At 43.6% G+C, this 24,825-nt stretch overlaps 3 protein-coding genes across 4 annotated transcripts; all 3 read left to right on the top strand.

Annotated features, from left to right (window-relative positions):
- Positions 1-490: 490 nt before the first annotated feature.
- Positions 491-3,512, top strand: LOC111874941. Its single transcript, XM_023870826.1, has 3 exons — positions 491-594; positions 2,167-2,590; positions 3,027-3,512. The coding sequence occupies exons 1-3, from the start codon at positions 544-546 to the stop codon at positions 3,407-3,409; spliced, it is 858 nt and encodes a 285-aa protein (XP_023726594.1). The 5' UTR covers positions 491-543; the 3' UTR covers positions 3,410-3,512.
- A 4,270-nt stretch (positions 3,513-7,782) lies between these two features.
- LOC111874929 lies at positions 7,783-15,708 on the top strand. The gene is made up of 3 exons (XM_023870810.1): positions 7,783-7,899; positions 11,970-12,321; positions 14,438-15,708. Exons 1-3 carry the CDS (start codon positions 7,798-7,800, stop codon positions 14,833-14,835), a joined length of 852 nt encoding a protein of 283 aa, XP_023726578.1. The 5' UTR covers positions 7,783-7,797; the 3' UTR covers positions 14,836-15,708.
- Positions 15,709-19,016: 3,308 nt separating this feature from the next.
- LOC111874931 lies at positions 19,017-23,774 on the top strand. Of its 2 annotated transcripts, none has more exons than XM_023870812.2 (3): positions 19,017-19,396; positions 20,116-20,440; positions 23,324-23,774. In XM_023870812.2, the coding sequence occupies exons 1-3, from the start codon at positions 19,340-19,342 to the stop codon at positions 23,722-23,724; spliced, it is 783 nt and encodes a 260-aa protein (XP_023726580.1). In that variant the 5' UTR covers positions 19,017-19,339; the 3' UTR covers positions 23,725-23,774. The 2 variants fall into 2 exon arrangements, with proteins under 2 accessions (XP_023726580.1, XP_023726582.1); XM_023870814.2 differs by lacking the exon at positions 23,324-23,774 and adding an exon at positions 22,282-22,723.
- Positions 23,775-24,825: the final 1,051 nt, after the last annotated feature.

The following is a 24,825-nucleotide window of genomic DNA, read 5'->3' as shown; positions in this document are numbered from 1 at the left end:
TCAATATTAAAACAAAATTAATTAGTTTAGAAGAACACAAAATCACATGTATAGAAAGAAATAGTACACTCAAACGTGCCCATCCAGTGGAAGACAACGGTTCCCGAAACACCATCCAACAGAAAGCTTTGTCACAACCTAGGTACCCATTTCACACACTAGTGAACAAACTCGAAGTTTCTGGACTTCGTCAGTGAATGTGATGACGTGTACGAAAGTGCATAATTATTCTTATTCACGTGTTAACATCTGAAATTATGAAAAGTTGTCAGTTGAGTTGACACATTTTGCAAATTAACAACAACTTATGTCAAGCTGCCAAATATGAGTATTCCACAATTGTGTTGATTTACACGTACTAATGTAAGCACACAACTGCCAAGGCTTTGTATTTTAGCTGTTTAAGTAGCCGAAAATAATATGTTTGCACAGCTTTCTGTAATTCAACATACATTCTCATTGTTTTTGGGTGTAATATAAACCCAGTAGGTCTGGGACAGGTGCTCAAAGTTCCAATTGTAACACCAGGGCACAACCTGAATCATGGCTGCCAAAATCGTCATCTTCGGACTTCTGGCTCTTGTAGCAATACAGGTTGGTGGTATTGACTTTAGTGTCTAGACATTACAGTGCATAATGAGGAGCTTTATAACTTGTACACTTCATCAAGTATAATTAGATTGATCCAGTCAAGAGGGATGAAATGGGCATGGCATGTAGCATGAATTCGAGAGAAGAATGCATGTAGGATATTGGTGGGAAAGTCAGAAGGAAAGAGACCACTAGGAAGACCAAGACCTAGGTGGATGGACAATATTAAAATGGATCTTTGAGAGATAGGATGAGATGGTATGGACTAGATCGATCTGGCTCAGGATAGGGACCAGTGGAGGGCTCTTGTGAACACGGCAATGAACTTTCGGGTTCTACAAAATGCTGGGAGATTCTTGAGTGACTGAACAACTGGCAGCTTCTCAGAAGGACTCAACTCCATGAGCGAGTGAGTCTAGACATTTTTCCTATTGTCTGCCTATAATGTCTTTGTGTGTGCGTCATCCTCGGATACTAACATACGTATATCGTTACATCATAATTAGAGGGGTTTTTTTCTTGGCACTACAGCCCCAGTGGGCCTAGGCCTACCTCCATGAACTCCGTTCACTAATTAGAGTATTACTGGGCTATATTTTCAACCTGCGATGGGAACCGAAATTACTATACCGGGGATATCGATGAAACCAAGGGATTTTTGTTCTCTAAAGTTGCCTACTCAAAGTATGACGTACTTTCTATGATACTCCAGACAGAGCATATGCAGTTTCTTGACGTAACATATTCCGTAGTGCGACAACCTAAGCTAGTCATGAAATCAAATGGGCGCCCCAAAATTAATTGTTCTTTTCATTTACGGTCAATTTAACGGCGACGCCACTAGATGAGACTATATAGCGTCGAATCGTAATATGAAAGTCAATAATGGATCGAGAAGGACATAGAAGAAAGATGTCGTGACCGCCTCCCGAATATAAATCAGGAATGCTAACCATTCGACAGACGTTTCGGTAACGCAGTCACATAACTATCAGTACCAGCATTTATCTGAACAGAATGGCTGTACTCAGATCATGAAGGGAAGTGCCGTGGATGAATACGATGAAGGGGTTCGAGGCTTCCCCTTCCTCCTGACTCTTGTATTCCCTGACAGCTTGTCACCAGACAAGGCTAAGACGTGGCTCCCATCGATAATATTCATGCGAATACAATTACTATACGATTAAGAAAAACCGATCGGCTAAGCGTAGTGGCAACGCTCGTAACGGGGTATGCTGGGTTCGAATCTCAGCCTGGACCCTGTCTAACCTGACTGAGGGTTTTCATAACTTTCCTCAAATTCCGGCTCAGCATTTCCATTGGTTCGCCACCGCTTCTTTCAAATTTTTTTCCAAGTCGCGATTTCTCAGTAAACCTGCCATTCCATGTTACCGAGCATTGTCACTGCCAGCGCCTCTACGGAAATGCGTTGGAAAGGGAAACTTTAACATCTCGAAGGACAGGTGAAGGGGTAAAATGGTGGACTGAGCACAGTAGTTAGGTCTACAGTGCGTGGAGGTTTAACTCCTGTGGTTACAGCCACAGCGGAAACTTCATCTTCGTTTCTGATTTCAGGGTGCCTTCAGCATGAGCCAGCGTAACATTTTGGATGACATAAAGTCGAAACTTGAGCAGGTTGGAGAAGAAATAAAGAACACAGCAGAGAACGTTGCGGACGCCGTTAAGGAGGCCGCTGCCGCTGCCGAGGAGAAGTTGAAGCAGGCCTACGAGGAAGCAGTAGAGAAAGTCCAGGATGCCGTGGAAAACGCCAAAGAGATCGCGCAGGAAGCTATAGACAAAATAAAAGAAATTGTCAAGGGAATTAGTGACAAAGCAAAAGAAGTTATCGACAATACGAAGCAACAGCTTGATGATCTGAAGGAGAAAGCAGAAGATAAAATCACAGATCTTGTAGAAAAGGCGAAGGCAAAAGGCGCGGGAACCTTAACCTGCGTCGTCACCAACCGGGAAAAAATCGCATCAGTTGTTCAGACTGCTGGTAAGATGGAGATCACTGGTCTAAATCGCGATCCGTAACATGTGACAGGTACAGAACAGTGTGCTCTACGGGTATGGATGTTCCTCTCTGTTTCCAATAGTTCTTTTATTGCTAGTGGGGTGGGACTCAGTCCCTTGCACTGCGGCCACTTCTGGCCTATTGTACCAGCCCCAGATGATAGGTGAGGGTGATTGTGGAGCAATTGGTGGAATGAAGATTGGCAGGGGAAACTGAAGTACTCGGAGAAAACCTGCCCCCGTGTCACTTTGTCCACCACAAATCTTACTTGACCAGACCCGGGATCGAGCGCGGGCCGCTGTGGTGGGAAGCCAGCGACTAACCGCTTGAGCTATGGCGCGGCCATTTCTAATAGTTACTACTAGGTGGTCGGTCCCGATGTTTACTTATGTCAGGATGTCACTGTGTATTGTTACAGGAAGCAAAGTGTTGGAGTGCACCTCCAGTGTGGCGAAACAGGCAGAACCTATCGTTAAAAATGCAACAGAGACTGCAGCCAAAATAAAGGATTTGAGTAGCAAGGCAACGGTCATCATAGGTACATGCATTCCGGCCGGCGCGACCGTCGTCGCGGCCATCCCGTGCTTAGCTGTGAGCACTGCCGCCGTCCTGTCTGATCTCGCCAAAGACATCATCACCATTAAGGACGACGTCTCCCACATTATAGACGACGCCCCTGCACTAAAACAGGAAATCCAATCGTGTGCTGCGGAGGTGAAGACGGCGTCGTCAAACGTCGATCAGCTTACTGATGAAATCAAGAAGTGCGTCGATGACTACGTGTCGTCACAAGCTGCTTAAGTTCAGAATACCGCAGCGGGAGTAGCACACTCTCTCCCCAATGCTGCGAGCTTGATATTGTAAAGCCAAAGGAGAAATAAAAATATATTTGGGTAATATTTGAGATTTTCACAGCCGTGACTATGAAGAATGTCGTCCTCTGGGATGTGGCATCGTGTAGATCATGTGTGAACCTACGTTTCGGAGAAACGTATCGCCTCCAATTTCAGGGTAGAAAAATTCTTGATCGAGGTACCAGCGTGAGCAGGTGACTGCAGTTTCTAAAGAACGTCGGTTCACACAAGTTGTACATGGCGCCACATCCCAGAAGATGGCATTCTTCATAAATACATATTATTTATAAAAGGGATGTTCTTAACTCATGTCTCAATTCCCTTCTATTTACAACCTGCAGTTACCTATGTAGGACTGCAATTAGTGCCGAGGTCCAGAATACATGGACCTATACAACCACCTCCCATACGCCTTCATGGCGTAGTACTTAATTAGTTCAGCACGGGGACAGCTTTACCTTTTACGCTGTAAGGTAAAGGTGTGTTTGGACTTAATTAAGCACCACACCCTGAAGGCGAGTGTGGGCACTGGAGGAATAACTTCACCAGTTTTAACCTCAAGAGTAGGTGCAGGCGAACAGTCAATTTCATGCCTTGATTGCTTTACTCGCTGCGAAAAGAGCCCTTTGTCCCTACAGGAATTTCTAGGATAGTACCTCGAGTTGGCCACGACCTCTTCCTTGCAAATCCTTTCACATTCATTGTTCATAAATACAGGGTTATTAAAAAAGAATGAAGCGATTTCATGACGCATTGCTTCAGTTCTCAAGCATCGTCATGGAATGAGTCAGTGAACTTTTGAAAGAGGAGTTATCTAAGTTGTGAATGGTTGCCACAGGGGCACTGAAGTCGCGTCGTTCTTCCGGCTACGTTCAATTGTTCGTTTACCCTCGGAATGCCTACTCCTCAGCAAAAGATTTTCTGCGTTCTCGAGTTCGCGAAAACAAATTTGGATGTCACGGTGCAGCGTGCTTTTCGAAGGCGATTCGGCATTAACCCGCCCTGTCCTAAGAACAATCGACGGTGGTTTCGACAGTTTCAAGAGAGTGGGTGTCTATAGCGCCGTGTAGAATCTGAGGATTTCCCAGCGGTGGTTATGAAGAGTTCTGTCTTCTGGGATATAGCGCCGTGTAGGATATGAGGTTCTCACTGCGGTGGTTATGAAGAGTTCTGTCTTCTGGGATATAGCGCTGTGTAGGATATGAGGTTCTCACTGCGGTGGTTATGAAGAGTTCTGTCTTCTGGGATATAGCGCCGTGTAGGATATGAGGTTCTCGCAGCGGTGGTTATGAAGAGTTCTATCTTCTGGGATATAGCGCTGTGTAGGATATGATGGTCTCACTGAGGGGGTTATGAAGAGTTCTATCTTCTGGGATATAGCGCTGTGTAGGATCTGAGGTTCTCACTGCGGTGGTTATGAAGAGTTCTGTCCTCTCGGATATAGCGCCGTGTAGGATATGAGGTTCTCACTGCGGTGGCTATGAAGAGTTCTATCTTCTGCGATATAGCGCCGTGTAGGATATGAGGTTCTCGCAGCGGTGGTTATGAAGAGTTCTGTCCGTTGAGAGTCAGCCGAGCTGCTATGTTTGCCAACTGCTTTCTCGCTGGTTTCTTGCTCGGATTATTCTTCGGAAATGAAGATGCAGGCGATACATTCCTCCGGAAAGTATGCTGACTTTCAACGGACTACACAGTGTTATATTCCAGAGGATAGAACTCTCCAACAGTAAGCCCATATCTTCCCGTCACGGCCACTGACACTACCACTGTTCTCTCAAGAATACAGCACAATGCCTGCTGGAGGAGCTCCACTACGAGAAACCAGAAGGTCACTCTGCTCACGTCCTCACTACCGCGATACGTAGACCTGGAGGTTACAATTTTAAAGAATGAACAAAAGTCAGTTAAGAAATAGGACTTTGCAAATGCAATTAATAAGAAATATCAGGCCTCAACGCCCGAATCGTATCCTACTTAAGAAAACTGCATAATGAGGAGCTTCAGAACTTGTACTCTTCTCCAAGTATAATTAGAATGATCAAGTCAATGAGGATGAGATGGACAGGGCATGTAACACGAATGGGGAAGAAGAGAAATACATATAGGATATTGGTGGGAAAGCCAAAAGGATGGAGACCAGTAAATTGCCTTCCTGTTCGTCTGTGTAGCCGTCTGTCTGTGCATCTAACATTAATTTTTTAGGCTACTGAGGCTTATAAGATCATCTTGCCATCTGTCTGTGTAATCCCCCATAATTTTTGTTAGGGGCCTAATGTAATAAACTTAGTTCTTCTTTTTGTTTTTCGTGCGATCGGTGTCATATGAAAGGAAAGCAGGCGATTGGTTCCTCTCGTAACTTTATGTATTTTAATGACCTAACCGAGGCGCCATTTGCTTACGCAATTCGCATCCCCGTCTGTTTACTGTTCGCCCGGCTCCAACATCCGTTACGTCCCTGTCAATCGCTCAGCTGCTGCGATTATATCATTGCAGTGTGTTTACAGCCTGTTCCGCGCAATAAACGTCGACGTTTGTGACTTCTGTTCGGGAGGTGTGTGGTTCGAATCTTGTGCGTGACATCGACTACCCTTTCTTTCATCGCATGCCGGGAGNCTTGCCTGCTACCTACTGGCCCGTCTCCACACAACCTTCCCCTCTCCTCTCTATTGATTTCCCATGTGGCCCCCTCTTCCTTACCTTCCTGGTCTCATATAGCTGGGTGTTTTTCGACTGGTCACTCAGCCTGCAGTCATCTACTCAAGCTCGTTCCTCGCTGGTGGGTTTTTCTACCCTGAAGATGGAGGCGATACATTTTGTTCACACAGGATCTACATGGTGCCACATGCCAGAAGATGGCGTTCTTCAAATATATAGAGCTTTCTTAAATAACACAGGCCTGTGTTAAGAAATCATTCTTCCCACTGGGAAACTCGCAACAAGGCAACAAGTGAAATATATTCATGTTATTCATGTTGTGGGCTTGTGTTATGACAACGTACAGACTCGTACCAGCCTTTGAAAACGACATCATTACTATTTATCCTGAAGAAGAAGAAGAAGAAGACGGCATGTTTCTCTGAAACGCTCGCTCTCACCTGCCAGACTATACGGCGTGATAATGCTTGAGACCAAAATATTGTGGCATGCAGACCCGTTGCTAGGAAACGAGCGTGAAACTACTAACAGCGCCTTAGGGCACGTTCACACACAGCGACATCGGTCGTACGACGTCCGTACGGTTCATGTCGCATCAAGTAGTAGAATATAAAGTGTAGTCTTACTAAGCAACAGCCCGTAAATAAAAGAGGAATGGTGTTTTCTGCCAGGTTTGAGTGAGTCAGTCAGGTAACCGCTGGGGCTCAGTTGTGAGCCGTTGCTGCTAGAAGCTGGTAGCTGAGACCGGGGATAGTTCGAGAACCGGGAGAAAAGGTAACGTCTGCCATTGGAAGCCACTACCGAACAACAGCTAGTGAAGACGTGACTGTGGACACTAGTGTGTGTGTGTGTAACAGTGAACTGTAAAGTGTAGTCAAGTGCTGTATCGACGAGTTCAATAAATCCAATTACCAATCCAACCCCTGGCTACACTCACACTAATACGCGTGACAATATGAATCATAACCCGTGAGAACCTCAAATATGATGTCACACCTGAGAGGAGCGAACCACACTCCAACATCACGGATTTTATTAAAACTTAAGCCGTCATTACTGATACGGAATAGGGTCTCCGAATTAATTTGATGCTGTTTGGTTGGCATCTTATAGCTAACACGAGTTGGTCTGTGTGGCCCCAGATATGCTTTTAAGACTAAGATGCGAATAGCAGCGTCGAGAAATGAATCCTAATAGAAAGATGCGAACACCAGTGCCAAGTCAAGAATCCTAATAGAAAGATGCGAACACCAGTGCCAAGACAAGAATCCTGCTAGAAAGTTGCGAACACCAGTGCCAAGACAAGAATCCTAATAGAAAGATGCGAACACCAGTGCCAAGACAAGAATCCTAATAGAAAGATGCGAACACCAGTGCCAAGACAAGAATCCTAATAGAAAGATGCGAATACCTGTCCCAAGAAAGATTCATAACACCAGGATACTGATACCAATGTCGAAAAAAGAATCCCAATAAAAGGATGGGAATTGATTGAAGATTATGTTGCTGCTGGCCTCTCGAGAGCCAAGACATGCTGCAGGCAGGCAACAGCGGCAGTGAAATACGCAGAGAACACACTAGAACGCGCAACAGAAGCAATTAAGCAGGTGGTCATGGTATTTGCACAGCCTGCGGGACGTGCCTCAGCGTGTGTTAAGTGAGGCGTATATAAGCGTTCGGATGTGGGACTCACCGGATGCTCTAGAAACAGTAGCGCAGACACTGCTCACCATGTCGCCAAAATTCCTTTGCGCCATCCTTGTGACACTATTCGCTGTGCAGGTGAGTACGTCTTGGAAACGTAGATGTCGAGATTTCAATGGCTGACTGAATCAGTTTCTGGTCCCTCTTTTCGTGTCTGGGAAAGGATATTTACGTAAACACTCTGATGAAACTTTTAAAAAATTTAGCAGAAATTAGAAATATTACGGAAATTACCCAATAAAATGAAAAGGATGTTATAGTTGAAAAAATGCAGAACAGATATAGAGGACTCTTGTATATATCGGTCAAACAGCCAAAGAATGTCACTGAACAACAGAAAGAAATGGTCAGAAATTATAAAATTAAACAAAGTTACCTGTTAAATTCTTCATGTGAATGAAAATGGAATATCCATGCCAAATTGGCTGATTTATTCGCACAAATACATTGTTTAGAATATGGAAATGTTTTTGAATACTGTTTGGCTATTCGAATCTGACGAAATATGAACTCTGAGACATGCTGAACATGGAACACATTGAGCTAAAACTAAGAATGATAACACACAATTCCTGCATTTAGTCTGTACAGTAGATAAACAAAATTCATGTGGATAAACAGGTAGAACAGTCACGGATTACGACGGAAGAGCGGTTAATATTCAGATATTTTCCACGAGGAAGCGATATCGTTCATTTCGCAAAACTTCAAAATATACGGGATATGATTATAGACTCCTATTAAAAATTTGAAGCATGCTACATCAAAGAAAACACACTGCCTCTCCATTACAAAGTCCAAGCATTTAATATCGTACAGGGAAGTAGGAACCGTTTAGTGTGAGAATCATACGAAAGAGGTATGCACGTATTCTGTCTGTGGGCAGCATTAAACACTTCTTAATGATAAGCAGGTGGTACTTATAGTTACCACTGTGATTTAAAATTTTCAAAGAGGGGAAAATATTTAACTGCAAGCATCCGTCATTACTACTGCAATAATAATTCAATTCAATTCTTTATTATTTATGTGCCGAGTCATAAGCCGCAAGGCCAATTACAGACAGAGCACAGTGTAGATACAAGTAATTACATTATGGACAATCACAACATAAAGTCAAAGACAAATTACAGGCAAGCAGTGAAGGAAAACCCATTAATGCAGACAAGTAAACAAATAATAATAATAATAATTTCATTAAATAAATCTAAATTGTTACTGAGAACTGAGAAATGAAACGTATAAATATTTAATTGAGAAATGAAAAGTATAGATTTTCAGAGAGGATAATAATAATAATATTTCAGTTTAATTGTTTTTTATATTCATGCAAATAATAATGGTAACAACTGCACCATAATAATAATAATAATAAATATAATAATGACAGGAATTTGTAGCCTGGGGTTTACATTTTCGTGGGTTGTATAACAACGCTGTCCGTATTTCGGAACGTATGTCGTCTATTTATTTACTGACAAATAATGAAGAGAAAGGGATTTGGAAGGAAATGGTCGTAGTATAATCAAGGTACAAACCTTGAACTGGCCTAGAAAGACTAACAAAAACTAAGAAGAACCTCAGTCAGGATAGCGGATTATCTTGCTCAGGTTCAAACCAAGAACCTTCCGATTATAAGCCCACGGCTTTACCGCTTTGCTAACTTGATCGCTGCTACATGTTATGAGACAGCTGGTAATTCACTTCAAATTGCGAGATGTCTTGGAGGGACGGTTACCGTGAAGCAAAGAAAAAGAACATAAGTCAGAAATCTATTCATTGAAAAAAGAAACTCTTGCCGAAATATTTCTATACAGATTAAAAATAAATGTACCTCTCAGCTGAACTGCACAATATGGCTCTGATGTAGAGACCTACAGGAAGTGAGCTGCTCTTACCTACAAATTACATCCTATTTACAAAGTAATTGTTTCTATTATAACCGTAGTTTGGGATAAACACATTTTCATCAAATACAGTTTTGATGTCCTAGATTACCGAAAAATTTTAATTCAGCTCCCGTCAATGTTACACTTAATGCATCAATGACCTCCTCGACGGCTATGTTATTGTCGCAGAGAGAGGGTTTTCACGCCCCAGTGACCCTGATAGCTATGCTGGCGGGAGCATAAGCGTTGGTAGTGCCACCCACGCCAGACAAGTCATAAGGTAGGAGCCTGGAAAAGTAAAGTTTCTGGTCCTTCCTGTTGGGGTTAGGCATGGGGTTAATGAGTCCACCCCGAAATAATCACTGTTATGAAGCCATGGAGGAGGCGGAAGCGCCACTGATGGAGAGAAGGAAAACTCTATCCACAAACGCATCAAAACTTTTCCCGTTTTCAGTCACATTGATCCATAATGAAGCCCACTTTCCATTAGGCCAAAACGTACTTTTACCCTCATTCCACAAACCGTTCCACCATTTTGCTGAAAATCAATTCGGAAAATTTCCATCAGACGTTTGTCAGTCTTTCTGTATTTGAGTCATATTAGTCCGTAATGAAGGCCAAAAAATATACTTTTCTTTGTATTCCATAAATTGCTCTGAAGATTTGGTTGTAATAGGGGATGACACACTTGCACTGAAAGCCATTCAACTCTTCTACTTTTCAGCCATACTGTTCCATAATAGAGCCACGAATGAACGTTACATGGAGGGGGGGGGGGTGTTAAAAAAATAATACTAAGAAATTGGGTAAACAGAAATTTTTGTGTTGGCTACATTGAAAGAACTTCAGTTTGCAACACTGAATGTTCTTCCGTTTGTTTATACTCTGTAGTGCTCATGTGAGTGCATTGGTGATTGTGTTGAGTGACAGTCCGTGTGAAAGATTCGGAAAATGGGACATTTGTCTGATTTTGTATGAGACGGAGCGTTGGTGCGCGTTTAGCTGGAGCAGCTGTGATAAAAACTGCCACATTAAGATGTACAGAGAGCGACAGTTTCTGAGGTTATGTCGGCATGCAGTAATCATAGGAAGATAACATCAGCGAAGAGGAACAGTGGGCGAAAATTAACATTGACAGAAAGAGATTATCGTACTTGTACATTGAAAAGGATTGTTTCGGAAAATCACAGAACTACTGCAGCACAGGTGAACTGCAGCAGAGCTGAATAGTCATCTTGAAGACCCTGTTTCCACAAAAACTGCCCGACGTGAGCTTCACAAACCTCCGATTACTGGCAGTATGGCTCAGATGAGTAAACCACGAAACCTGGACATCAGACAACTGGAAACACACGCGTGATATGGTCAGATGAGTCTTCCTTCACGCAGTTCCCTACATCAGGAAGAGTTTACGTTTGGAGACCACCCAAGCAAGCCTACAGTCCGGAATACCTGGTTCCAACAGTGAAACACAGGGGAGGTTCTGTCATGGTTTGGGCAGCAACATCGTGGTACAGTATTCTGTTGCTCCCATTTTAACCCTCCACGGTCACATTACTGCAAGGGAGTACGTGGACAGGTTGGGCAATCAGGTGCACCCCATGGTCCAGACGCTATTTCCGAACAACGATGCAGTTTTCCAAGACGACAATGTAACCCCATTCGCACAACTGGAACTCTTCAGTCGTGGATTGAAGAACATGAAAGTGAACTTCAACATCTTCCCCGGCCAGCACATTCACACGATCTGCGCAACACTGAACCACGCTGGTCGTTTTGGAGACTAGCACCTGAAGATGTTCTTCAGGAAGAATGGTATAAAATCCCGCTAGAGGATGTTCAAAAACTTGTACGAAACCATTCCAAGAAGGATTGCGTCTGTACAATACGACATGAATTGGGAAATGGGCGCAGTATCCATAGTGTTTCCATTATTTTGTTCAACCCCTGCATATCCCAGACACCCTCCCAAAAGTTTCGCGACATTACGATATGTAAGACTTTCGTTACCTGTATTTTTTGTTACATTTATTTGGACAAGTTTAAAAATAATAGTAAGTTTCACAGAGCGTCGGTAATTCATTGTGCGACATTGCGGAATATACCATTTATAATCTTGTTCTGTCATCCTGTCGTCAAATGATCTCTTTCTTCGAGATTTCAGAGTTAAATTTTTTTAAGAGTTTGTTATTTAACACGTGCGTGTTACATACAGTGCCCCTCCAGACAGTACACATTAAGTGGAGTTGTGTGTTGCAGATGTGGGAAGCTGCAGCACACAGCAGACGAGACATCAGCCTTCCGACTCTCAACTTACTGGACCCGGTAGGCAGCATAAAGAGTATCAAAGAATTCTTTGGCAATTTGTTTGGGTCACTGGTTCAAGCCGGACAAAACGCAATAACATTCGTCGAGGATTCCAGGAAGGGACTGGAGTCCTTGGCGAAATCAGTTGAGGAATCAGTGGAAACCGAAGTGAAGGCGGCGCTGAACGACACCATCACCAAAATAAAGAAGGCTGTGAGTGACAGTCCTGTTGGAACTGCACTGCGGGCTGCGAAGTGCGGAGAGGACGCAGTCGGTGCGGCTGTTGCGGCCGGTGTTAAAACGGGTAACTGGCTTTTACTTATTTTTCAAACAGCTCATGTAGCAATTCCACTATTTCTACGGCTCCTAGAGCTTCATTATTATTAGTACAAAACACCATTTCACACACCATGCTACAACAGTCGAGCCCAGCCCAAAGAACCCATAATCTATTTCTATAACATACAAGTTTATATTGCCCAACCATCTACACCTAGGTCTCCCAAGTGCACTTTTATTCAGAAAAATTAAGCAAGAGTTCATCGACCTTGTTGGAATAGCAGCGACGCTCTGGACCCTGTATCAGGGAGGGAGTAGGGTGGCGTATTGGCTGGAGCGCCGGCCGTCCTGACCACGGGTGTCCACGATATTCCTCAATCTCTCCGAGCTAACGACGAGATTTCCTCCCTTATACCTCGGCGAAATGCTTCGACGTTCTTTCAAATTCATTAATCATCACATTTGTCCATGCTATATAGGCTATGCAACCGGTAGCGTCGTTAAATGAACCACGAGAAAGCTGAATACAAATAGACCAGGCACATGTAACTGACTGGCAACAAGAACTCACGTAATTTTAAGTTTTCTCAAATTTTAGCCTTCTAGGTCAAAACACCAAAAAAAAAAACCCCGGTATAACGACTGGCTACGGGCTGGACGACTGGGGGAACGGAGTTCGAGTCCCGGTGGGGGCAAGATTTTTCTCCTCTCCATTTCTTCCAGACTGGTTCTGAGGCCCAATCAGCCTCCTATGCAATGGATACAGCGGGCTCTTTCCCTGAGTGTAAAGCGGCCGGAGCGTGAGGCGGACTTCTCACCGCCAACTAGTGCCGAGTTCAAGAATATATGGATGTATACATCCATTCTCTATACGTCTTCATGGCGTAGTGTTTACTTAGTTAAGCACGGGGACAGTTTTACTTCAGGTCAAAACACCTCCTGGTCTGAAATTCGGTCGTCAGCGATTTGGAGAAAGTTACCGCCTCTATGTTCAGTAACGAGAAAGGAACTGACACAGCATGTTCATCTAAAACTGTGTTAACCATCTACCAAATAACACGGTGTAACATACCGCAAGATCATAATATTCATCATGACGATATCTTCAAACCTCATAAGAAGACAGCAGGTTCGCACAGCGTGACTCTGAAGAGTAAAAATCATCTGGGATGTGACATCGTTTAGTCTGATGGAAATTCGCCGATGTTTCGTATCAAGGTCCTGCCTCAGTCGTCAGGTCGAGGAGTACGTCGCGGAAGCAAAGTAGCAGATTATCCACCAGAAAAGTGTAACATTCATTCATTCATCAGTAATCTGTCAGGTTCACAGTCTCTTCCAAACAGTTCCTCCACTTAATGCGATCTTCTGTTTTTGGAAAGAGACTATCCAGGAAAAGTGATAATATGGTAGTTTTTCCATTTGCTTTCCACATCGCAGTACAACAGCCGTTCAAACCGCTCTGGTCAAGCCTGTTGCTATACGAACTTGAACCATCTCGAGCATCATTTGCTCTGTGCTTCAAGTCGCTGCTGATGACGCTGCTTCCAGCATCAGTTTTTGGTTTTTGGTGTCTCTCTTCGTCTGATGCCTACCCTTTGACCTGTCCAGCAAGGGAGGCTCTGCCAGTAGCTACGCTACCGCTGGTATGGCTCGCAGGGTTCTTGGCATACTCAAACCCCCTCACCACGAGAAGGTGAAGACACCAACGAGTTTTTTTTTTCTCGTTCTGAACTCTCTGCCATTTATATAGGATTCCAGTAAGTGGAAATAAGTGATGGGCAGACAGTGTAACATATAGACGATAATATTAAAATGAATCCTCATTATGAGACATCAGGATATAACGGACAAAATCTGGCTGTGTACAGTTGTGAATTTTCAGAGATGTTGAGACACTAAGAAGGTTTCGTGGTCAGAAAACAACTCAAAATATAAAAGAACACCAATATAAAAATCTTTATGAGATCACATTGTGTGTTTCTATGTTTATTGCATGCACTGGCTAAGTGTCCCCTGGTGCAATCCCGTGAATACCCCTTCCCTCGGTTATAGCGGGCATGGGCGATAACGGACACTTCTCTTATTCCGTTATAACGAGGGTTTACTGTATTTTTAATTTCGTCATGCTACTACTGTTTCAGTTCAGGACGTCATCGGCTGTACTACCAATCAGATCAATGCGGTATTGACCCCGGCCTTTGACCTCCTCAGTCAGGGTAAGAAGGGTCTCTCCATGGGCTCCGACATCTATAAGGAAGTGACGACAGAGTGCTTCCCGAACGGCCTGAGTGAAGTCAACGGTCTGAACGCACTTCCGGCGCTGATATGCGTTGCAGGCAAAATTGGCAGCATCGTCACTCGAGTTAGCGGCATCGTCACGGCAATCACGACGGATGTGCAGAACTTGGAGACCAGTATCAGTAACACGAGGAACGCCATCGTCCGTTGCCCCAGGGAGAGGAAGGCAGACTTGGTAATTCAACTCGGGGACATTGTAACCAATTCTGCCAACTGCCTCTTAAATGCAACAGACGCATAATCAGTGGCGTCAGACACAACTGCATTGCGTAACACACTTGCCACTCTTCGACCCCTCAAATCTTCGGATATTCAAATCTATTTCTCACATCGATATATTTTTTCTTCGAAATATTGTATTATACAAAAAAAAGATATATAAATCACATTCGTAATATATTGGAATTCAATTAAATAAATGTGTGACCAATGCAACTATTGATGATACTATATATCCTTATTTCTAGCAGGTGACTTCAATGCCTCGACAATGCTATTATTCTAGCAACAACATGTACACATTGCTGTAAAATATTCGCGAGGAAAATAGACATATATAGAGTATGAATTAAATCAATTGTGAAATGACGGAGCTTATCTCAGTAATTATCAAAATATTGGTTTACATACCAAAGAAACAGCATCGCACATCAGATATCTCTTCAGGAACACAACCGCTGTTTATTCTGAAAAACAGGAAAATGCTTAAATTCAAATCGGTGGGTAAAACCCAAAGATATCAAACTCTGAAGGAGACGCATCTGATTATTCTTCCTTCATACAGACGTGATATATAGAAGCGATGTAAATATGTAAATACTTGTTCATTTCTAAACAAATTAGTGTTACAGTATACCTTCGCTACTAAGGTTACAGTTAATCCAAATCGAAATACGAGAAATGCTGTTTACAGTTGAGTATGTACTCAAAAAAAAAAAAAATATATGACATTTAGGAAGGCAGAATGAGTCACTTATCTGTTCAGACAAAACTTCTGACAATTTCTTCAAACCTGCACTGTTACGTTCAAAAACAAGCACAGCTTCTGACTCTTCTAACTGTGAGTAAATGTATTGTCTCTTTATAATCTTTAAATAAAGGATCTACAATAATATCTTTTCACTTATTTTCATCAACACTAGTTACATCATTAAATTTCCCATTTCTTTTTGTTCTAACTTTTTAGGACTACGTTTTCTTTCATTAATCCGGATGACCCACCCCTATTAATCCGAATTAGCGAGGAATTACGGTATTTACTGTGTCGTCATTGGCTTATTTTACTTTGATTTCGTATTTAAATTTGACTGAAATATAATAATCTGCAGTCTCAACTTTAACATGAGTTATGCAGCATTAAGAAGTCAAGAGCAAGGGAAATTCGACGTAAAATCAATCCAGATGCATAAGGCAGATATATCTGAGACAAACAGAAAGCCACAACTCTTAAATAACCCCTACATTTCTGAGTCTTCATTCAAAACTTAAGTCGTTCACCTGGTCAAAAATGTTCCTGCCTTCATGGAGCTCGTCAGGTCAACAGAGCACGCCACTGGACATATCCTGACGTAGATAAACCTCGCCTCTCTCGGCTTCGATTTCATCCTAGTCTTCCGTATGCGCCTAGGCTCTCCACGCGGTATCTTAATCACGGTAGGATCTCATATGCTTTAACTCATGAATGTACTGAAACCTGATGGAACGCTTGGCAGATCCGCTAATGAACAACCTTGACTGATATCATCACTTCCTTTCAAATTATTCCAAACAGCAGACGAGTCTGAAATCTCGAACTATTACTTAAAATTTACTATATTCTGGGATGTGACGCCGTATAGTCTGGTACATCGTAATGGCGCATGAAAAAGAAGTCCGTACGCTCCTCCGAAACGTCGATATTAGTCTACATGACGGCATAGTAACCTTCACAGGGGACGTAATGCGAACGTCAGAACTAAAACGGAATACTGTAGACGTAACCGTGCCCCTGTGCTTAACTAAGCAGCATCTCTTGAAGGTGGACGCGGCTGTGGCGACAAAGCGCCATGCATTCTTAACCTCGGGATTAGATGGAGATGAGTGATGAGTTTCATGCATCGGCCAGTTCATTTCATTAGATTCTGTGTGGGCCCCAGAGCTACACTAATTACGTCATTCGATGATGGAAGCTAAGAGTTGTCGTGCATGAAGTTGGATGTATCTGTGCTTAACTAAGCACCACGTCATGAAGACGTATGAAGGACTGAGTGTGCAGCTTCACGCTTTCTTAACCTCGGCACTAGGGAGAGATGAATGGTCAGTTTCACGCCACGGCCATTTTACCCCAGGCAGTCTATCGCATCTGTTGGACAAGAGGCTGAGTGGGCCCCAGGGCCGTTATGAATACTGAGACAAAGAGAAAATGTGTCCCTACCATGAGTCGATCCTAGTTTCCTGGCGTCCAGCTTTTAGCCTAGTAAATATATTTAAGGGACTACCACATATTGGATACAAAAAAAGGCCAATTTATACTGTAACTTTTTAAACAATAAACAAGGAAATCGTCTGTTTGCTACCCCTTGCTATATTGCTTATTATTCGACCCTGAAGATGGAGCCAGTGAATCCTTCCGAAACATCTATAAACTTCTACAAGATGTCACGTACCAGAAGATAGTTCTCTTCATAACCATAAACTTTGTGCGCATTTCATTTTCGAGCCTGCAAACGAACTCGCGTTATGTGTCAACATTATGAGACAGGCCAACACATTTGTAGCTGTTTGCTACCTTCACGTCTGTTTTTAGGAAAACATTAATCATCAATAATTACCGACACACGTGTAACCTGACGTCAATGCCAATTGTTCTTACATTTGGGAAGTCAATATTTATATGCGAATTATCGTTATTTATTAACGAAACATTAATTTGCGGTTCAAATTATAGATCCTCGTCTCCTTATTACATCAGACAGCATAACATTAACATTAGTAATTACAAAACTCGGAGAAGTTCATGGAGGTAGGCCTAGGCCCACTGGGGCTGTAGTGCCAAGGAAAAAAATTACAAAACTTAGCTACACACTTCTGTGACTGATCTCTCTAGATAAGTTTGTCATTAGTGGCATCAAAATTGGTTCTCATAGACACAGCAAGGAACTTCAAGAGGCAGATTGAGAAGCTAGCAGGTCTACTGTCTTGTTCACTAGAGCACGCCACTGGTCCCCATTCGGAACCAGAGGAATCCGGTCCACATGCACTAACTCTATTCTTAAATAATAATTTTAATATTATCATCCCATCTACCTCTAGGTCTCTCAAGTATTCTCTATCGTACGGGCTTTCTACGTAATACTCAACCTATATGTTTATCTAAAACTTCTTTATTTTTCTCTTGTATTCATATTCTCCTTTCATTTATTGTAATAAACACAGTTTTGCAGAACAAGCAAGCAACAAGTTTATTTTCGTACTTACTTACTCGTACACCTTGTTTCTACGATCCCCTAAAACCCAAGCTTTTCTTTTCTATTAATTGTCTGTTTCTTCCATCTATTCACATATAGCTCTCCTACATCATCCTCTACATAATTCAGCCATTTTAACGTGGGTCTTCCCGCTTTTATTATACATTCTGCCCTACTTCAAGATGTTCTTAACCACTCACGTTAAACAATTCTGATTATATGGCCCAAACGCTCAAGCCTTCTTAACCACCCCTTTTAAACCATTCAGATGATATGGCCCAAACGCTCCAGCCTTCTCCTTTAATGGAAGCAAACAGGAGGCAGAAGTGCTTGCTTGCTTGCTTGCCTTCCACACTGAACGTGAAGATAGAGGCAGCACGTTCCTCTGAGACGTAGGTGAATTCCTATTAGACTACACGGCGTCACAATACAGAGGATGTTCTCTTCATCATCACCGGCCTGAGAATTACACATTTGTCTCCTTCCTGCTACTGTCTGTCTAAAACATGTCTGACGTCACGTCATACCTTGGGAGGACAACGTTACCTGCTCCGCGGTGTCTCTTTTTTTATTGTTAGTGGGGTGGGACTAAGTCCCTTGTACTGCGGCCACTTCTGGCCTATTGTACCAGCCCCAGATGATAGGTGAGGGTGATTGTGGAGCAAATGGTGGAATGAAGATTGGCAGGGGAAACCGAAGTACTCGGAGAAAACCTTCCCCAGCGCCACTTTGTCCACCACAAATCCCACTTGACCAGAACCGGGATCGAACCCGGGCCGCCGCGGTGGAAAGCCAGGGACTAACAGTTTGAGCTATGGCGCGGCCTTCCGCAATGTCTAAGTAATGGCTGTTCTGCTTTCCATCCTAAGCTGAAAAATATAGCCCAATAAATAAGAATATATGTCACTGCCTGATGATGATGTAACCTAAACAAGTCTGACGCACAGTACAAACAGTCTGTTTGCTGACAGCACCGTAAAACAACGCACGACCCATTTGGTTCCTTCTTTCTTCCTGCATCCCTACCTCTCCCCTCCTGCATAACTTTCTTCTTTCCTTGCCAAACAACAGCTTAACACTGCAAGGAGGAAGTTAACTCAATTCTTACGCTTACGCACGTGAATCTAGGCCTCTGATTAATTAAGTCGTGGCTACTGGATTGGCACGCACGAGAACATGCCGTGGAAATTGTCTGTGTTGGCGCATGGGCTAACTCCATTAGGTACTGCCTGATATAAGCCGTCAGTATGGTCAAATAGACATGCAGGCAGGCAGTGAGTGGACGCGCAGTTCAGCAAGATGTTCGCGACAGCAAGTGTCCTGGTGGCCGCCATCTTGACGTGTGCAGCAGTTACGGTGAGTGTCATCAGGCGTGCCAATTTACACAGCTAAACAAACAAGCGACATGCAGCATGCAACGGGGCAAATTGTATATACCGTTCACTTTTGTGTAAGCTGGCAAAAATTGTAAAAATGTATCTTCTAGATTCGCTGCGCGAATATGCCCGTCCACATACAACAAATCGGTGACAGCTATGTGAATTTTCATGAAATTTGGTAGTGTGGAGATTTTCTATTTATTTGACACATTTTAACAACAATAAAGGACAAAGAGTTCAAATTTCTCGGATGTGATGCGGTCTAGTGCGATAAAATTAGCCGATGTTTCGTAGGAATATATTGCCTCCATCTACAAGACCGAAAAATTAGGCGAGCAAGCAATCGTGTAGCAAGCACTTATCAATTTTCGTGCTTTCCTTTCTGGAACAATCCTATAAGATATATTTTCGTTTCGCTTATTTATTTACTTATGCTCACATTGAGTGACGTCAGATTAAATGATAAAATTCAGTGAACTGTAAATTTTAACGGATGCGGAAGGAAACGGTAGTGACGTCATCAGAGAGACTAATCAGCATTTGCGGTTAGGGAGCGAGGAACAGAATGAAAATCGTCCTACGGTGTAGCCGGTCTCCAAGCCGAGAGCCACCGAACCATAAGCGCGGTTGGTAGCTACTCTACTACGACATTCAGCGATGTATTTTCATGTACAGACGAACTGTTCCCCCATATAGGGTCTGTCACCTCCTGGACCAGTGTTGGAAGAGCCGGAGCTGAAGAGCGTGATTGTGGCAGCGCAGGACTCTCTTCGGAAGACGTTTTCGGAGCTAGAGTCAGCTGCTGACAGCGCCATGACGTCGGCACGGGAAGTGCTGGAGTCAACGACACTGCAAGCCAACCACACAGTGCTGGAATCGCAGGCTTCACTTCAGGATCTGCTGGAGTCCATCACCACGACGATTGCCACCGCTGTGTACAATGCAAGGAAACTTGGCGCCAACATTACGTCATGCATCTCAGGGCAGGAGGAGGCGGCGAGGTCTGTCGTCAAGCAGACGGGTAAGGCAAACTCCACTTTGCGACACCTGAACTGTGGAGGGTGGGGGTGGACAGCAGCACACTATGCTTTAACTCCCAGCAGCCATTTCTCATTTCCATTAACCGTTCATTTCATAAAACATGTTATGCTGAAATATGCCATCTATTGGAATGAAACGCTGTGTAGTCTTGTAAAATTCTAGAGACGTTTCGAAGGAACATACTGCCTAAATATTCTATGGTCGAAGAGTAATTCAGGCAAGAAACCGGTAAGAAATAAACTTAGCTTAGAGAATTTATGGACTACATTTCGATTCTGAAAATGGAGTGGTGGAACGCGGTAGCGTAGTTGATTGAGGCACTATGCTACAAGCCTGAAGGTCGCGGGTTCGATTCCCGATGAGGTCACTAGATTATTCATTTGACATAAACCTTCCAGCCGCACTATGGCTCTGGAGTGGACTCAGCCTCCAATGGAAATGAGTATCAGGAATCTTCCGGGGGTAAAGAGCGCCCGGCCCGTAAGACTGACAAACTTACCGCCATCTGTGGGCCGATTGTCTAGAGGAAGTGGGAGCCTCGACGTCTGACAAACCTATGGGACTCCACGGACTCTTACAGTGATAACTTTACCCTTATGGTGAAAACAGAGATGTTCCTCCGCAAGGTTAGTGAAATTGTGGAGTAAAACCGCGTCCGGAAAATAAGTCTCTAGGGTTTAACTTCATTACCTCTAATTCTTGTACACGGCCTTCACTAATCATGCGTCCAGGGCTGTTACACGGAGAGCTTGTACTTCTTGTGTTACATCGTTACATCAATTTTTGCAAGTTAGAAGGTATCTGAGTTGGAACTGCAGAGCAAGCCTGGAGATTTCAACGCTTGGATTAGAGACGAACTCTCCCCAGCAGATGAAAGAAATGTGAGGCCGTGAACCTCAAGGGGCTTGGTGCCGAGACGAACTGATTGGCGGTAAACCGCCAGTCGTAAAGTACTGACTCTGACTTTGAGCAGGAGTAAGATTTGTAGGTGAGTCTATGAAGAGAGGGCGTAGTTGGTGCAGTTGAGAGCCAGCGGGTAAACGAAGCGTGAGCGGAAGCTTAAGAATTTCCACTGTTAGAAGACCGTTACCAGGAAACGGTTGGTGGAGATTTCAGCAGACTGAGAACACTAGTCTGTGCGCTATAGTGATTTGTGAAGTGTAGTATCGAGTTGTAAAAGTGTGCAATAAATCCGATTACTAATCCGAACCCCGTCTATGGTCACTCATACATGTGACAATTTTAAAGGCCCATATTACTCCTTGCTTACATGAGGGAAGTGGCAAAATTTCGCTTTGGAGCAAGTAAACAGTTATTAGCAGTGGAAGCTGTTATTGTGTGGTTGATTTAGAGCAGTGGACAGGCTTGAAGGATGCAGTTGCCTCAGTTATTGCCGTGACACGAACCTGGGAAGAGTTAAGTGATTGTATAAAGTACAAAGAAAGGAAAAGGGACGATTACAATACCGCGTTCATCCTCTGGGTCGAAGAGTTAGTCATGAAGAAACCAGCAAGAAGCAGGCGCAAAGCAAAGCGAGTTTGATTTACTTTTCTAAACGGGTATGTGAACAAGCAGAACTGTCGGTACTGGGCACAAGAAAATCCTGCTGTTCTTCATCAACGACCTCTACACAGCCCCAAGGTCACTGTATGGTGTGCAGTTTCGGCTCGAATGGTGATAGGGCCATATTTGTGTGAAGACATCGCAAGAAACACGGTGACAGTAACTTCTGAGCGTTATGTAACCATGCTTGAGACGTTTCTTGCTGCAATAATTCACAGTGTACCGAACATTGATATCGAAAACACTTGTTTTCAACAGGACGGGGCGACCGCACACACCGCACGAGTGTCAATGGCAGCGGTCAGGCTCTCTTCGGTAACCACGTAATTTCCAGAAACGGTGACATTGCTTGGCCATCTCGTTCCCCAGACTTATCAGTGTGTGATTTTTATTTATGGGGTTATTTGAAGAGCGTGGTCTACAATACACGCCCCACAACCCTAGCCGAACTTAGAAGACGAATAACAGAAGAGATCGCAGCAATCAACTCGACAGTTTGCTCCGAGCCATGAGCAATTTTCAGGATCGACTTGCAGAGTGTATTCAGCAAGATGGACATCATCTTCGCGATGTTATTTTCAAACTGTGAGTTATTTCCAAATTTCCAATGTAGAAGTGCACATTGAGTACCTTGATTAAATTAAAAAAAAAATGTATTTTTTTTTCTCTATTTTCAAGAGTTCCCACTTTTTGCGCCACCCTGTACATTGAATAGAGGGCACGCGGTAGCGTAGTTAGTTGAGGCACTATCCTACAACCCGGAAGGTCGCGGGTTCGATTTCCGATGAAGTCATTGAATTTTCATCCTAACAATAACCCTAGGGTCGACTCAGCCTCTAACAGAAATGAATACCAGGAATATTCCTGGGAGTAAATGGCGGCAGGCGCGTAAGGTTAACAAATTCACCGCCATCTGTGAGCCGATTGTCTAGAAAATATGGGAGTCTCGACGTCTCACGGCCTGCTACAAGGGATTTGTGTTTTTCTTCTCTGAAGAGACAGCGTATTCCTCTGAAAGGTCGATGAACTACTGTCGGGTTATATAGCGTCATATATTTACGGTCGCGGAGAGACATTAAGTCCAACGTAACAAGTAAGGGTTTAAGGATATTAATACCTATATTAACAACGCGAAAATTGTTGTTGACAGTTTGTGATGTGGCTACCTAATGATAATCAATTATTTATTTATTTTATTTTTGTGAAGTCTAATTTGTTTATTTGGGGACAGAATTTTATCTCAGTATCAATTAATAGACGTAGAACCAGAACGAACTGTATCGCTTCTTATCACCGACAGGTAGCTCAGTTGTTGGCTGTGTTGCCGAAGAGATCAAGAAGGCTGTGGACCTTGCTACAAACATGTTCGGCATTGCGACCTCTGCCAAGAACATGCTTGACTACGCCCCCAGGGAGTTCCACGGATGTCTTCCGTCCTTCACCCCGACAGTTGAAGAAATCGTGATGATCCCATCATGCATCGGCGCAGAGATCAGCGCCTTCAGTTCTGAAGCCGTGAAGATCGCTAAAACTCTGGCGTCATATCTGGCCGAAGGAAGGGACATCATAGAAACGCTTGGAAAGGACCTGAAAGAGTGTTCTGAGGCACGAATCGAAGTGGGGACCCGGAAAGTGCGACAAATTGAACACAACATCGTGGTCTGCGTCCAGCAACAGCTCAGTGCTGCCACCTCTGGTTGAAGCCTGTAACTATGTTAGTACCAGTAACACTTGTAGCCAAAAAATAAATGTTGTTTATTGGTTCTGAATGTTGTGTTTTCCCCGATAAATCGTGGCTTTAGGGCACCAACAGCTTCATTTAATTTCGGGTTTATTGATTGACCCACTGACTGATAAAAATACTGACCGTTCGAGAATGACCAAGATACTGAACGAGATAGTGAATGACCCGTTGACTTTTATTGAGACGCTGAAAGTACGGTTGCGGTGGACCGAAGCGTGGAGACGGCAAACTACTGTTTGACTGGTACTGAGGCAGTGACTCACTCATAGACTGCAACACCGGCAGTCACACCTGACCGAAACTGTGATGGGGCTGGAACACACACAGCGACATCGTCGTAAGACGTCGGTATGGTTCATGTCGCATCAAGTAGTAGAATATAAAGCGTAGCCTTAGCTTTCACACGTGACGACATGCGTACCGTACGGTAGTCGTAGAGCAAAGAAATGTATCTGGTCGCTCTAGCGTGAAAAGGAGGTGGTACAGCAAAATATCGTACGACATTTCTCCGTACGACCGATGTCGCTGTGTGTGTTCCAGCCCATAGTGGCTAGCTTGCTAACTGAAACGGTGGTAGACGTACTGACTAAAACACAAGACTGTGAATGGTTACTTCGCCGATGGTGAGGAAGTGACTGGATAACTCATCATGCTGACGTGCAGACTGGTATTCTGAATCCTTAGTTGACTTCGCTTTTGTGACTTCTTTCATCAGTATCGACGTTATCACTCATCACCCAATCATGGAGCTGAGTTCTTTTTGAGAAGCCGCAAGTTGTACAGCTACTCAAGAACTTCCCAGAAATTTATGGAACCCGAAGTTTCATTACCGTGTTCAAAAGAGCCCTCCACTGGTCCCTACCCTGAACCAAATAGATCCAGTCTATCCCATCCCTTCCTATCTCTCTAAGATCCATTTTAATATTGTCCATCCACCTAATACTTGGTCTTCACAGTGATCTCTTTCCATCTGACTTTCCCACCAATATCCTTTATTCATTCCTCTTCTCCTCCATTCGTGCTACATGACCTGCAATCGACATTATACAGAGTTTAAG

This window comes from Cryptotermes secundus, unplaced genomic scaffold, assembly GCF_002891405.2.
Source record: "Cryptotermes secundus unplaced genomic scaffold, Csec_1.0 scaffold595, whole genome shotgun sequence".
Taxonomy (NCBI): domain Eukaryota; kingdom Metazoa; phylum Arthropoda; class Insecta; order Blattodea; family Kalotermitidae; genus Cryptotermes; species Cryptotermes secundus.
The sequence above is the reverse complement of the archived record's forward strand: the minus strand, read 5'-3'. Positions and strand labels throughout refer to the sequence as shown.

Coding starts and splice junctions, on each gene's coding strand:
- LOC111874941 (XM_023870826.1), top strand. CDS start 544: ATGGCTGCCAAAATCGTCATCTTCGGACTTCTGGCTCTTGTAGCAATA. Junction 595..2,166: donor TGGCTCTTGTAGCAATACAG/GTTGGTGGTATT, acceptor TTCTGATTTCAG/GGTGCCTTCAGCATGAGCCA. Junction 2,591..3,026: donor ATCAGTTGTTCAGACTGCTG/GTAAGATGGAGA, acceptor GTATTGTTACAG/GAAGCAAAGTGTTGGAGTGC.
- LOC111874929 (XM_023870810.1), top strand. CDS start 7,798: ATGTGGGACTCACCGGATGCTCTAGAAACAGTAGCGCAGACACTGCTC. Junction 7,900..11,969: donor TGACACTATTCGCTGTGCAG/GTGAGTACGTCT, acceptor TGTGTGTTGCAG/ATGTGGGAAGCTGCAGCACA. Junction 12,322..14,437: donor TGCGGCCGGTGTTAAAACGG/GTAACTGGCTTT, acceptor CTACTGTTTCAG/TTCAGGACGTCATCGGCTGT.
- LOC111874931 (XM_023870812.2), top strand. CDS start 19,340: ATGTTCGCGACAGCAAGTGTCCTGGTGGCCGCCATCTTGACGTGTGCA. Junction 19,397..20,115: donor TGACGTGTGCAGCAGTTACG/GTGAGTGTCATC, acceptor TCCCCCATATAG/GGTCTGTCACCTCCTGGACC. Junction 20,441..23,323: donor GTCTGTCGTCAAGCAGACGG/GTAAGGCAAACT, acceptor TATCACCGACAG/GTAGCTCAGTTGTTGGCTGT.